At 41.2% G+C, this 15150-nt stretch overlaps 1 protein-coding gene across 1 annotated transcript in view; it reads left to right on the forward strand.

Annotated features, from left to right (window-relative positions):
* Window positions 1-15150, forward strand: part of LOC141128042 (uncharacterized) — a 728240-nt gene that overhangs the window by 291371 nt on the left and 421719 nt on the right. Inside the window, 2 exon segments of the mRNA XM_073615085.1 lie at window positions 5571-5704; window positions 14246-14416. Coding sequence (XP_073471186.1) covers window positions 5571-5704; window positions 14246-14416 — 305 coding nt within the window.

Below are 15150 nucleotides of genomic sequence, written 5' to 3' on the forward strand. Positions count from 1 at the left end.
TTAACTGCATGCCTCTGTTCCATAACTAAAACATGATTTCCGTTTATTGAATGAAATTGGTATGAATGCCAGCTGAAACCTCTTTCAGCTGCATTACATGGGTGAAATGAAACTCTGATAAAGGAGTTATATGCTGCAATGACAGGAATTGATTTCCAATTTTCTGTAGTATTACAATATTATTGCTCATGACTCAGGCAATTTAGCTTATATTACAGTGCTCGTTGTGTGCAGTACATCACACTGACAGCCTGATCTTCACCCACTGCAAGGCTTTTGATGAAATAGTGTGGATTTGATTTATAGCAAATAAGATTTTCATTTTTGAATTTGGTAGTTGATTAAAGTTTGTGTACTTCTTATTGGTAAAAAGGAAAAGGCAAAATGTAGTTTTACCGAACATAACTGCAGAAAGGATAGCATCCATTTCATTATGGTGGTGGATCAGTGAGAATTATAAAGAAGGCACCTAGACCTACGTGAAAGTATTCTCAATAGAGCCATCACTGTTGAGAAGTATAACGGTAATGTAGTCATACCTCAAACTGCAGGTTCAGTCAGACCTCTAGATTCTAGTTTTAATGATGATAGCGCACTGTAAGGAAGTTTAATGTTGAACTCTAGGAAAAATAAAGAACATCATTTAATTCTGTGCTTGAATTTATATATTTTTGGGTAAAATTATAGCAACTGTCTGAATCTCTTTAGATATCAAGGCACCTGTAATCTTCTGCACAGCAGCTATCAGACTGGCAAAGTGAGGTCAGCACTATTAGGACGTTATGGCTCTACTACTTTGCAGAGTGCTGTCAGTCAAGCATGAGAACATCTGGGCAGGGCCTACTCACCCAGCACAAAGGGGTACCTTTCTCTTGTATGCACTCACCAATGCCCGGAAACAGGTGGGGCTGCATTCATGTGAACTCAACATCAGGACAGAACCCCAGTTTAGGAGTGAGCTGTACGCCTTGTGCAGCTGCATAACAACATGCAGATTCCACTGTTATAGGATTTACATGAATTTTTTGTTAATATGCAAGTCTGGCTTTTACAATATGTAATAGGGTATAGACAATGCAATGGGTTGCAACTCCTTACATGGGCTTTTAGCAATGTATGTATTTATATATATATGAATTTATTGAGACATTTACCTTTAATATGCATTATTATTTGCATTTGATACCAATATACATTAATATAAATTATTGTTCAAATTATTTGTGGCCATGTGCTTCATTCAAAGTTCCACCCTCCTCTCCTTTTTTATATAGATAGGGGTGGAGGCATATGATTCTACAAGATCATTGCCTCATTTAAAGTCCCACAATTTTTCTCCTTTCTGATTCATACTGTGAAACACTCTGTCCCATATCACTGCACACCTTGTCTTCCAGAATGTAGCATTTTTAGGGGGACAACACTGAGCTTGTGTCCTGCTCCAACAGTCCAGCTATCCTTTGCCACCTCACTCCCAGTGGCAGGATGGGGTCCTGACGTGCACTAAGCACAGACATCATGCATGCACTTAAATAACTCCATTAGCTCTTCCGTACCTGCGGCTAGGTCCATCGGGTCTCCGTGCTGCAGATTCAGTCCCGATTGCTTTTGGGCACCGACTGCCAGAGAGTAGTCAGAGCACTGATTCCCTCGCTACCAGAGTACCTGTCGCCCGGTATCACTCTCCGCTGTCTGGCTGCTATTACATTCCCACCAGTTAATGGTTACTCGTCGTTAACAAAGTTAAAGGAGAGGTCCAGCCTGAGCTCGTTTGGCTGGACTTCTCCTATGGGTCACAGGAGTTCAATTCGATTTGCACTCCTTTGACCCATTTTCAGCAGAGAGCAGTCTGCTGTCCACTCTCTGCTGATGTCACTGGACTGATGCCTGTCTCAGCCTCTCAGTAAGCCGCTGAGTGACTGAGACGCCGCTTCCCGCCCCTCCACAGCTCAGTGCTCCAGTGAGCATGGAGGAGAAGAGTGGAGAGCTGCTGATTGACATTCTACAGCTCTCTGCTCAGGGATCTGTGAGAAACGAGCCATTGGCAATGTTCGATCACTCGTTTCTCAGTGTACCAGTGGGGGACAGATGCATCATCGGAAAGATGCTGCATTCACCTAGGTAAGTATAAATGGGCAAAAAAAACCACAAAACCTATACTTCTGCTTACAAGCCCAGTACTTTAGATACGCCATGTATCTTCATGCACCCCTTTGTGGAAACTTTAGATCCGGCATTAAACAGTCTAATGCAGGCTGCCCATACCCTGCCCAATGCAAAGTCCATTTAGCTTAAGTCCATTACTGGCAGAGTCCTGGTTCCAGGGAGAATCCTAGCAGGGCAGCCCAGAAAGGGGCCATGTGCTCCAGCAGGACTTCATAGTGCAGCTGACCTTCCTCTGTAATTCCAGGTGGAAGACAACCCAGACCCCGAGCCCTCCCGTATTATTTATATGGCTTACAACTGGGGGCAGGACCCAACAAAACCCGGTAGAGATCTGAGACACAGTTAACCCTTTCTCATCCTGGGCAGCCTGAACTAACTACATAGCGCAATTAATACAACAGCAGAAATACATTAAATTGTACCCCCTAAATACCTGTGCACAACCATGCTTACAAGAGGGAAGAACACATGGGTGACCTCAATGGTGTACTACTGTTCCTTCATTGTGCACTTACAGAATTGGTTGTACTTCCTAACTGCTGTAGTCTGTAGAGAGATCCAGGAATTAACTAGGCTGTCTGCCAGGGATGTCTGCAACACAAAGCAGAATAGAATCACAAATAGTGATTGGTTCGGACCGAGCAAAAGTTCAGCCTGAACATCGCCTGTTCGACCATTCGGTGAACACCCGAATTTGCGGGATGCTCGGCAGGATGTTCGCCCACCGAGTGCCCCACAGCGCACTGCACGCTGCACAGTGCATTCACTGTCAGTGCAGCACTGTCAGAGCCCTGAATGGACAAAGTGATGAAACTTATAGTGCTCATAGTCCCACCCCACACTATGAAAGGTTCCTTCCGATGTGAACCTTTTGCAGTGTTGACACAAAAAAAGAGGAAAGTGCACCAAAAATAAGCCACGTCCATAAATCATTGAGGATACAAAATAAGGTAGTACTTAGTATTACCAGGGAGGCGGACTTTTTAGGCTAAGAACCAGTGGAGAAGATATAGCAGTATAAAAAATATAAATTTATTGAAAAATACAATATCAAAAAAACAATGACAATTGTAACATATAGCATCTATGATTATTGTGCAGTGAGCCCTTGTATGTCTACGCGTTTCACCATTAGGCTTCCTCAGGACACGGCCAACGTTCAAAGATGAGACAGAGAAGGAAATATGTCTCTCTATCTTAAATTGGAATGCAAAATTATGCAAGTCACAGTAGCATGAGAAGGTTCAATCAGCAGTAAGAAAGTATATTAGATATAGCTAAATATCTCAGCAGGGGCATGTAAACAATATTCCTAATTAAGGGAGCAGCCATTAGAGGGAGGAGGGCCAACACCGGATTCAATGTCTTTTTTTTTTTTTACACAGCATATGTCAGTTTTGCTGCAGCAGGCTCTATATACGGTACACATGCGCCACTTTACAAGCAGACTAAGGGGACCCCAGGCACTATATTTAAAGGAATTTTTAATTTCATTATTGTTTCACTTTAAGCATCATGAAAATCACTGCTTCTTTAAAAACAATCTTTTTTTAAAAAAAAAGTTGCATTGATGCACATCCCCCCAGGGCAGAACCCGGGCCCCCATACCCTTTTTATGGCCATTAACTTGCATATAAACCTTCAAAACAAGGACTTTTGATTTTTCAAGTTTCTGGTCCCATAGACTTCAATGGGGTTCAGGGTTCGGGTCCGAACTCTTGCAATGTTCGGGAGTTCTGGCGCAAACCAAACTGGGGGGGGGGGGTGTTTGGCCCAACTCTAATCCTAAATCTTTTGGAAAAACACTCTGCATATATGTATAGTATTTCAGGCAGGTAATTGGGAGTTTGTTCACAATTAAGCTTTAGGGCTAAATTGATGCAAGAGTTACATTTCAATCATGAATGAATGCTAGCAGTCCAAATACTCACTGGCTTCAGTCTAAATACTCACTGTCTGGCAGATCATTAGGGGGAAATCCAGTAGCGGGGTCTCTCTGATGGTGTTTACAGCTATTAACCCTACTTCTCTCTCAATCACTTCTCTGGATTTTCACTCCTTCAGCTGCAATCTCTATAATTTAGATAAATGAAGATTTTAGCTGTAAGGATTAAACAGTTTTCATCTTGCTGCACTATTTACTTACTGCAACTGCTTGGTGGTAATTAGCTGTAGAGTGGTTTATTTGCTTAGTAGCAAATGGAAGTATGCAACTAGTGAATTAAATGGGCTGCATTCATGCAAATTTCTGAAATTTGGTCTGTTTGAGGAATATGGGTGTAACAGGATAAAAAAAAACAAGATCAGCAATGGCAAGTTGCTTATCCATCAATAGCAAAGATACTGTAGATGTTCTTGGAAGGGGCCTACAAAAACCCTATAAACAACAAGCACTGTTGTTTCTACATAGACTTGCTGTTTTGCTAACACAAGAAAAAAGGTAACATGTGCCATTTTTTCTACCCCATAAGCCAGAATAGTTAACAAGCTAGTCCATCCAAAAGGAACATTTTAGTTGCTGGTTACTAGTTTAGGGTCTTGAGCTGGTCGTGAACAATTTCTATACAATATATTTTAGGTTTTCTACAACTATAATATATGTGGTCTTACTTAAATAGTCCAATCAATGTATATCCAGTCAAAGAGGTCCTTGTACTTTACAATTGTTAGATGACCTAATGGAGAATGTTTAAACAGATTGCAAAATGCATGGTCAACTTAAGATGCTGAGAGTGGTCAGCGTGCATTTCAAGCAATAGCTGAGTGCCTTAGTACTTATATTTGTTAGGCCTGGATGCAACACATGGGCAATTGGGTGATTCCATTCACTAACATTGCTTCCAGAGGTCCTCTGCCTGACGAGCATTTAGTATATGAGTGAACCTAACCTAACTGAACTCTGATGCCGCATACACACGAGCGGAATGTCCGACAGAAAAAGTCAGATGGAAGCTTTTTATCGTATATTCTGATCGTGTGTATGCCTCATCTGACTTTTTTTTTTAGAAAATTCTGACGGACCTAGAAACAGAACATGTTCTAAATATTTCCGACGGAACCAATTCCTATTGGGTAAATCGCTCGTCTGTATGCCGCATGCTCTGAAGCAAGTACGAGACGGAAGCTATTGGCTATTAGCTATTGAACTTCCTTTTTCTAGTCCCGTCATACGTGTTGTACGTCACCGTGTTTTTGACGGTCGGAGTTTGGTCGGACTTTGGTTTGACCGTGGGTAGGCAAGACTGCTTGAATGGAATTCCGTCGGAATTCCATTGGAGAAACCTTCGGAGTTTATTCCGATGGCAAAACCGGTCATATGTACAGGGCATTAGTTATACCAAAGTGCTAAATCACTGAATGTTTGATACTTACACTGTATTTAAATGACTTTGATCTTATTTTAGAGCCCTGCTTGCAGTTTCTCAGACATAAACAAATACTTCATCCACAAGGAGAAAGAGATGAACAAAGGACAGGACATGGAGATCTCTTCCTTTGTGAAGCGAGTGTTGTACAGACATTCTGTAGGATTGCCAAGGTATGTTATATGTATGTGTTTCTCAATGTGTTCAGCTGGATTAAAGACACAGAAGTCATATTTATCATTAGACTTATTTTATAATAGTGAAATGTAATGTGTTGCTATATGCTGCTGGACTGAACACATTTCCTAATGTATGATTATATAATCATGGCTCTTTTTACACCCAGAGACATGTGCTTGATGAGATTATGCAAAAAGCAGAGATATGCAAGATATTCAAGTACCAATAAAAATAATTAAATTTAAGATTGCAGATGCTTAGTGTTGGTCAAAGAAATATTATCTAGGGCTGCTAAGAGTTACTGCACTTAGCACATAAGTCAATGACCTGAATATACCTGTGTTCCTCCACACTAGTACAGAACAGTGTGCAAACAAGGTTTAAAAGGCCCATTCTCTTTATATGCATTGCCCAATGCATTCCCAATGCATAGACTAGGCAATATTGTTTTAGTTTACACAATTTTGCTTGCATTGTGTGTGCTGAAAAAAGTAGGACAGGATTCATTTTTATGCAGCGCAGCATGTTGCGATGTTCTACGTTCATCGCAATGCGTCGTGGTGCCTAAAATTCAATGAAATGTAATTTTGTGACAAATAGTAAAAGGTAAAAATAAGATAAACAGTGCGATGCATTGTAACAGAGAATAACATATGCCCATTGGTGTGAATAGGCCTTATGTATAGGGTTCATTACAAGTATTTTCAAGTGCTTAAAATATGTATTAATAGTAATCTGCCAGCATGATGGAAAACCTCTGTTATTGCACTGAACAAGTCAAGGACAAAATGTCAGATTTGTCACTGTATTAAGGAAAGATATACCAACGAATGGGCAACATTATCTGTTTAGACTTATTTGCTGGTTGAGGAGCCAATATCAATATTCCTTGCAGAAGCACTGTAAACCAAAAAACATAATTATTTTCAAAGCATCAGTGTAATGTGCACAAGGTATTACAAGACAAGAAAAATCCCGAGGCAGTGATATGATTATAGAGAGTATTCCATATTAGCATGCTGTCTTTGTTCTTCTTAGCACAGATGGCTCATTTTGCTGCCAATTAAAGTACTCCCTCTAAAATGTGAGAAAAATTATTCTACAAATGACAAAAGAATTTCTACTACTTTTTAAGCCAAAAGCAACAATTCTACCCTCACATGATAGCAGTGTTGCCAACATTTTTCATTATAAAAGCTCAGATTCTTCTGGAAAATGTATGATAATCAATATCTTTTGTGGCTTTAACTATGTGGAATTGCATTGCACTGCTTTCTAGAAATTCAGTGTGACAAGGAACAAATTGAAGCTTTTTATTCACTATATGAGCTGTTAAGAGCAGTTCAAATGATTTATTTAACTCATCTTGAATATTGAAATCATGTACATGTCTTGATCACTTCACACATGTGCAAGAAAACCCTGTAGTGAAGGCAATACCTCATGGCATCCACTCAGGTTTCTTTGCATTGTAGTAAGATTTCAGAAAACTTGATTTCTGATTTGATCCATGGCTTTGCACTGCATTACTAAAAATTATTAAATGCGGTTATTTACCACATTGAATTGGTCGCTAGGCTGATACAGGGCTGCCTCGGAGGGGAAGGAGGGAACGAGCACCGCCGAAATAGATAAAGCCGGATCTCCTGTGTTCTCGGCTCGGCTTGCAGTCCTGCCCCCTGGACAGCTTCTAGCACTGATGTCCTGGCATTGGCCCGGTGTTATGTCCATCATAGGAGCCGGGCCAGGGGGCGGGAATGGGAGTGACTGCGAGCCGAGTTGAGTACACAGGAGATCTGGCTCTGTCTATTCTGGCAATGGTAAGGCTGCAGATGGGCACTGATTAGGCTGCAATGATTGTCAAGGCTGCAGATGGGCAGTGATAAGGCTGCAATGATGGGCAAGGCTGCAGATGGGCACTGATTAGGCTGCAATAATGGGCAAGGCTGCAGATGGGCACTGATTAGGCTGCAATGATGGGCAAGGCTGCAGATGGGCACTGATCAAGCTGCAGCGATGGGCAAGGCTGCAGATGGGCACTGATTAGGCTGCAATGATGGGCAAGGCTGCAGGTGGGCAGTGATCAGGCTGCAATGATGGGCAAGGCTGCAGATGGGCACTGATTAGGCTGCAATGATGGGCAAGGCTGCAGATGGGCACTGATCAGGCTGCAGCGATGGGCAAGGCTGCAGATGGGCACTGATCAGGCTGCAATAATGGGCAATGGCGAGGCTGCAGATTGGCAATGGTGAGGCTGCAGATGGACACTGATCAGGCTTCATTAATGGGCAATGGCAAGGCTTCAGATTGGCACTGATAAGGCTGCATTGATGGGTACTGACCCTTGTTTTGCTTCAAAATTCTTTATTTAAAATGTACCTATTTTCTTGAAACTTCCCTCTTAAAACTAAGGTGCGTGTTATAGGCCTGTGCGTGTTATACGCTGATAAATACGGAATTTATACATGATGATCATTTCCATCTTAATTTATTCTTTTCAAAAGAGAATAAATTCTGTTCAGCTAAACTTTCCTCATAGCTATGCTCCTCCATGCTTTCCCTATTTCTATAAACTTCATTTTGTGAACTGACGACCAAAACTGAACTGCATTTTCCAGATGAGGTCTTACTAATGATTTGTACAGGGGTAAAATGATATCTCTTTCTCTGGAGTCTATACCTCTTTTAATACAAGAAAGAATTTTGCTAGCTTTAGAAACTGCAGCTTGGTATTGCATGCTATTATTAAGTCTATGATCCACCAGAACATACAGATCCTTCTCAACCATTGACTACCCTAGTTGATATCCTCCAAGAATATATGATGTATGCATGTTTTTATCCCCCAAGTGTAAAATTTTATATTTATGAACGTTAAATCCAATTTGCCACATTGTTATGCCCAATTAAACAGTACATTGATGTCTGCTTGTAAGTTAAAAACATCAAGGACATTATTCCACTGCATAGCTTGGTGACATCCGCAAACACTGAAATGGTACCTTTTAAGGCCAAATTTAATTAATGTATTTAATTTAAAAAATAAATGCACATTTTTTGCAGGTTAAAAAAATGTGCATTGATTATTTTTTCCTGAGAGCATTACACTCATGATCAGCAGATGCCATGTCAGGATCTTGCAGACACTCAGTACAACTGTCTGCCCATACCTTCTGTACAGACAGAGCTGTAAGAGTCAATGAACTACGAGAGCATCTCACTTTCCACCGTCCCCTCCACTATCCCGCCACTAGATGCAGTTTGCCAGCACAAACACCAGATGCAGCTTATCACTTTAAGGCCAATTTGTAAAGGTTTTCTGCACTTACATGTATTCTCTTGCAGCCTCTCCCCAGCGGTACTGCATCCGGAGCATCCCGCATTCAAGAGCACAGAAAGCGGCACATGCACAGTAGCTATACTGCCGTCCTATGACAGTTGGAAGGCAGAACAGCTGTGATGCTAGACGGGCGAGGAGAGATGATGTAATCTCTCTGCTCACCCGCCGCACCTCTTTCAGTCCAGCCTTTGCGACCTGGCTGCAAACAGGGAACGGACCGGTACCAGTCCTCGGCCTGGGGGTTGGGGACCCCTGCTCTAAGATATTCAATCCATTACAGAGTATTGTTATGTGCACCCATACAGTGATGCAGTGATGTCATATATTAGGGGAATTTATCAAAACTGAAGAAGCCAGAATCTGAAGCAGCTGTGCATGGCAACCAGTCAGGTTTTTTCTTTTATAATTTATTTTCAAAGTTCAAAGCAGTATTAAACCCAAAGGCAAATATGTATTATATTACAGCTTACCAATTCGTAGATGTGATTGTTGTATTATGTTTCTTTTTTTTTTAACAGGTGATCATGCCAGTAAGTCTATTGCCATTAAAGAGGAAGTAAACCCTAATGGGTTTTACTTCCTCTTTATTTCCCTGCAAAGGTAAAGCATAATGCGATGCATAGTAGCCCATTATGTGTCACTTACCTGAAACCAAAGCCTGCGATGTCACCGCTGCTCCCAATAGCAGCGAGCATCCATCTTTACCCCTCTCCTTACGGGGCCGCAAACTCCGGCTCTGTGACTGTCCGGAGTCGCGTGACGTCACTCCCGCGCATGCGGGAGCTGCCAGTCACGGCATTTCCTCTTTAGAAACGGTACGATCTGCCCTTTCTAAAGTGCGCATGCGCCGTAGACATCGGTGCATGCGCTGTAGACATCAGCGCATGGCTTTATTGTAAATATCTCCTAAACCGTGGAGGTTTAGGAGATATTTCCAGCACCTACAGGTAAGCCTTAATATAGGCTTACCTGTAGGTAAAAGTGGTTGTACAGCGTGTACAACCACTTTAAGTCTGTAGAACAAGTTGTCCTGCAGATGTAGCAGTTAGATGGTTGGGACAAACAATTTAACACTGACAGGGGTGCTTAAATCCTTTATCCCAAAAGGAAAAAAAAAACCTGTTGCTGCAACTGTTTAAAAAGTGTTTGCTGACTTCCTCCATGATACATGCCAAAATGGAAGACATTGAAAGAGAACAGGTTCTCAAGTTTGACCGGATTTGGAAACCCTGGGTCACACACTGCTTACCACCAGTCTTCGACCAAACTGTCCTTCTGCCATGGTAGCTGTCACCTCATTGCCCCCACTTAACATTGCGCTGGCGACCGGACCATCCCTGTGGACTTCCTTTCTTTCCCTTTCCTCTCTCTCCTCTTTCCTTCCTCTTTGTATGTGGAGCTTCCCCCTCTCTATACAATATGTGCTTCTTCTTCCCTGGCTAAACCCCTTGGTAACTCTACCTCACTTGTATCCCAGCTATTAACTCTACCTCACTTGTATCCCAGCTATTAACTCTACCTCACTTGTATCCCAGCTATTATTGTATGTATTCTTACTCTGATAACCATATTTGTGTCGATATAAGAATATCTCATAATTTAATGCAAGCTCATACTACCTGCCTGATCATACTATACCGTGTTCCACCCTCTCTGTTTATGCCTGTTTATTTTTTGAATTTAGTTATGCTATATAAATCCAATAAAACTTTTTTAACAAAGAAAAACGTGTTTGCTGGAGTTTGGCTTCAATTTGTATCTGCTAGTACATCTAACACTCCCCTCCCCACCCAGACTGACAAAGGTGCTGTCCAAAGGTGGCCCTGCGCTCATTCTTCCAGAGTGGAGGCACTCTAATAAAGGAGGTGTGTTACTGGCTGGATCACCAGGTAAAAAAAGATGGAAAAAAGCCGGAAAAAAAAAGAAAACTAATGCAGCCAGCACATCTAATGATTGGTAAACTGCAATATATTACATTTTTGGTTTTGGATTTAACCTCCCTGAAGGTAATCCTGAGTGTGGCTCGGGGTTAAATTTCAGTCCCATTAGCGGTAACCCCGAGCCACACTCGGGATTACATTGCAGGATCCTGGTGCGGCTTTACTTACCTTGTCCCCGGGATCCTGCGATGTCCCCCGCAGTGTCCATGGGCTCTGTCTCCTCCAAAGCCTCTCTGTGCCAGGCTCCGTTCCCTGCGAGCGGCACGACGCATGGGGGCGGAGCCTGGTGGCAAATTCAAAAAAATGTAAAAATCATAACACATACAGTACTGTAATCTTACAGATTACAGTACTGTATGAAATTTTTTCACATCCTTTTTGTCCCCAGTGCTTTGGCCCATGCCCTGCATGCAGTTTTATATTATATATACTGTTCTTTCTGCCTGGAAACTTGAGATTGTCCATAGCAACCAAAAAGTGTCCCTTTACGTCAAAAGTGGCTTTAGATCAGCTAGAAAACAGCGATAGTAAATTAGAACACTTGCAGAATTGAGTGATAGTGAATAGTGGGGAAATGTATTTTATTATTATTTTTAATTATTTATATTTATTTATTATATTATAATTTATGTTTTTGTGTTTCAAACTTCATCATACCCGGGATATCTACTAGACTCTTGTTTGGACAGATTTAAGTGTGTTATTGTTAAGAATTACAGGCCTGCAATATAAAACGCCAAATTTCCATGCAAAATAATTGTACCGCTTTCAGCACCTAAAAGCCGAAATAATCATACTGCCAGGGAGGTTAATACAGCTGAACAAATTGAATTCAGAAGCTACTTGGTTGCCATGCAAATCTTCTCCAGATTCTGACTTCTCCATTATTGAGCAATTCCCCCTACTTCTTATTCATGATCTACTTCCTTGTTTGTCCCTGTTAAAAATCCTAATATCATAATAGGGCTTTATTGGGTATAGTAATATTTCAGTTACATGGAAGGGTCATCACACATTTGCCAAGCATAACACAAAGTGTGTTTGATTACAACGCTGCATATATTTTCAAGCATAAAGAGGGAAGTAACATGTGCTCACTTAAAGGGGTTGTAAAGGTTCGTGTTTTTTCCACCATAATGCATCCTATACATTAAGGTGAAAAAACACCTGTCAGTGACCACCCCCCCCCCCCCGTTTTACTTACCTGAGCCCTCGAACTTGTCCCACGTGGACGCGTCTCTCTCTGCCTGGGGTTCTCGGCTCTTGATTGGATAGATTGATAGCAGCGCAGCCATTGGCTCCCACTGCTGTCAATCAAATCCAATGACGCGGGGGCGGGGCCGAGTCCTGCATTCGGCATCTATGGACGCCGAATGCTGGACTCGGGAGCGTGCCCACAAGGTAACCCCCCTGGGAGATCGCTTCTCCTAGGGGGTTATCTGATGTGGGGAGGAGCCGCGAGAGCCAGTAATGGACCCCAGTAGACGAGGTTCGGGGCCACTCTATGCAAAACGAGCTGCACGGTGGAGGTACGTATGATATGTTAGTTATTTAAAATAGAAAAAAACCTGAACCTTTAGTGTCACTTTAAAATATTCAGTCATGGCAATATATCACTTTTTCCTCACGATTGACAATGGGCAATGGTTAATTTCACCTAACATTACCTTTGGTAAATCAGAACCTTATAGTTCTTACATTTTTTCTAGCATAATATTACAGATTACAATGCTCCGACACACAATAGGAAGTAGGAGAATTTCTTTTTTAGACAGTTGTCACCATTTTAAAATGTATCCTCATTTTTTGTTCTGGTGATGACTGTAAAATTTTGAATCCCATCAGTTTCAGTCCTATGACAATGGTGACCAGGATAAATAGAAAGGGTAAATCTCTACAGATTGCAATTTAAATCTAACAAAGGTTCTTCTAAGGCAGCCCATACATTTTTTTCTTTTTTTTGTGGGTTGACGAAAAAAACAAATCCATTCCCCCATCCACAAATTCAATGTGTATATTGAAATCCTCCCTCCTTGGTAAGCTATTGTATGCTGACAGCAGAGAAACGTCCCCACCATCAGAATACACCAATCAGCATTGCAAGCTATAGCCTGCAGCACCAATCGAGCGGGAAAAGTCCCACAAGCGGTTGTACAGAAACCAATCGGTAGATCGACTTCTGTACAGCCACCCTTTCCATACATGGGTCGGAATTAGGCTAGACCGTGCTGAACCGTCCGAATTTCAATCCATATATCTTTTCTCTTTCCTTTGCCATACAAAATTAAAAAAAATAAGTTTTGTCATACATTTTAACCACTTGCCAACCAGCCGTCGTCATTATACTGCGGCAAGGTGGCACGATCCGGTAAATCGCCTTAGATGTACGTCGGCTCGGGAACCGGCCTTTGTGACCAGCGGGGGAGCCAATCAGCGGGTCCGGCAGATTTGATGTCCGCCGGCCACCCGTGATCTTTCCCCGCATTTAAACACATTTAACCCCTTGATCGCCCCTGATGTTAACCCCTTCCCTTCCAGTGACATTAGTACAATATCAATGCATATTTTTTGCACTGGTTAATGTAATAATGTCACTGGTTCCCAAAAAAGTGTCAAAAATGTCAGTTAGGTGTCTGATCTGTCCGCCACAATGTCACAAACCCGCTAAAAATCACTAATCGCCACCATTACTAGTAAAAAAAAAATAAAAAATAAAACATGCCATAAATCTATCCCCTATTTTGTAGACATGATAACTTTTGCGCAAACCAATCAATATACGCTTATTGGGATTTTTCTTACCAAAAATATGTAGCAGAATACATATCGGCCTAAACTGATGAATACATTTTTTTTTTGGAAATGTTTTATAACAGAAAGTAAAATTTATTTATTTATTTTTTCAAAATGGTCGCTCTTTTTTTGTTTATGGCGCAACAAATAAAAAACACAGAGGTGATAAAATACCATCAAAAAGAAAGCTCTATTTGTGGGAAAAAAGGACATCAACTTTGTTTGGGCACAGCGTAGCACGACCGCGTAACTGTCAGTTAAATCGACGCAGTGCCGTATCGCAAAACATGGCCTGGTCAGGAAGTGGGTAAATCCTTCTGGGGCTGAAGTGGTTAATAAAGTCAATCTGCAGATTTTATTTTAGAAAAGTTGCTTCAAGCTTCATATCTGTATGATATCTTTCTTGATTTTTGGGAAAAACCTTGATCACCCTTCTAATCTATTCCTTTTTCCTTTTAAAGGCTTTGTTGCTACATGTCCCTGACATGCTGGGTGAGGATATAAAGAAATATTTCATATTTGCATGCATATGGTCTTTTGGAGGATGGCTGGACTCCAATAAAAGAACTATGTTCAGTAACTGGTGGAGGCACACATATAGAAACCACACCACCTTTCCAGCAGAAGGAGAGGTAATGTTTTTTTTTTTTTTTTTTAATATGTGTAATACAATGTAGGATGTTTACAGTGTAAAACGATTATTGCTTTCACTGTTAATTTATTTGCCAAGTGTGATAAAAGATTAAAAATAAATTCAAATTACTTCAGCCACAGTTTTACTTGTATGAATTTGATTAGATGAGCTAGCTTTGTATTGTGTTATATATATTTGTATGTATATGTGTATTATGTATTGCAATAGACAAAAGGAGGGAAGCTTAGGAACCAACAAGGTGGATTTACTAAAAGGCAAATAGACTGTGCACTGTGCAGTTGCACTCATTTCCCCCAGAACGTAGTAAATGTGGTGAAGTTCTGGTGAATTCCATCATTTAATCATGTGCAAAATTATGTTTTTCTAATTTACCATTCACCTAATTGACTATTCTTTACTTGTGAAGCTTCACCCCAATCACTAAGCTCTGGGGAAAGTTAAAGTTTTACTAAACCCACTACAGTAAAATCAGTCTGTATATGCAGTAAAGCATGCTTGTTATACTCACTGTGGAACCTAAGGGGTTATTCCTCCACATTGTATAAAAAGTCTGTATGATCCTGTCTTCTCTGATCCTCCCCTTTTTCCATGGTCCCCGATCCATCTTCTGATAGAACAGAGCCTTGGGGAGACTGCACACGTTCAGTTTAGTGTGTATTGCTAGAGAGTTCTTTTTTTCTTGGAAGGGTGCATGTGATCAGCACAGGGCCA

Source organism: Aquarana catesbeiana, linkage group LG02 (assembly GCF_042186555.1).
Source record: "Aquarana catesbeiana isolate 2022-GZ linkage group LG02, ASM4218655v1, whole genome shotgun sequence".
NCBI classification, from domain to species: domain Eukaryota; kingdom Metazoa; phylum Chordata; class Amphibia; order Anura; family Ranidae; genus Aquarana; species Aquarana catesbeiana.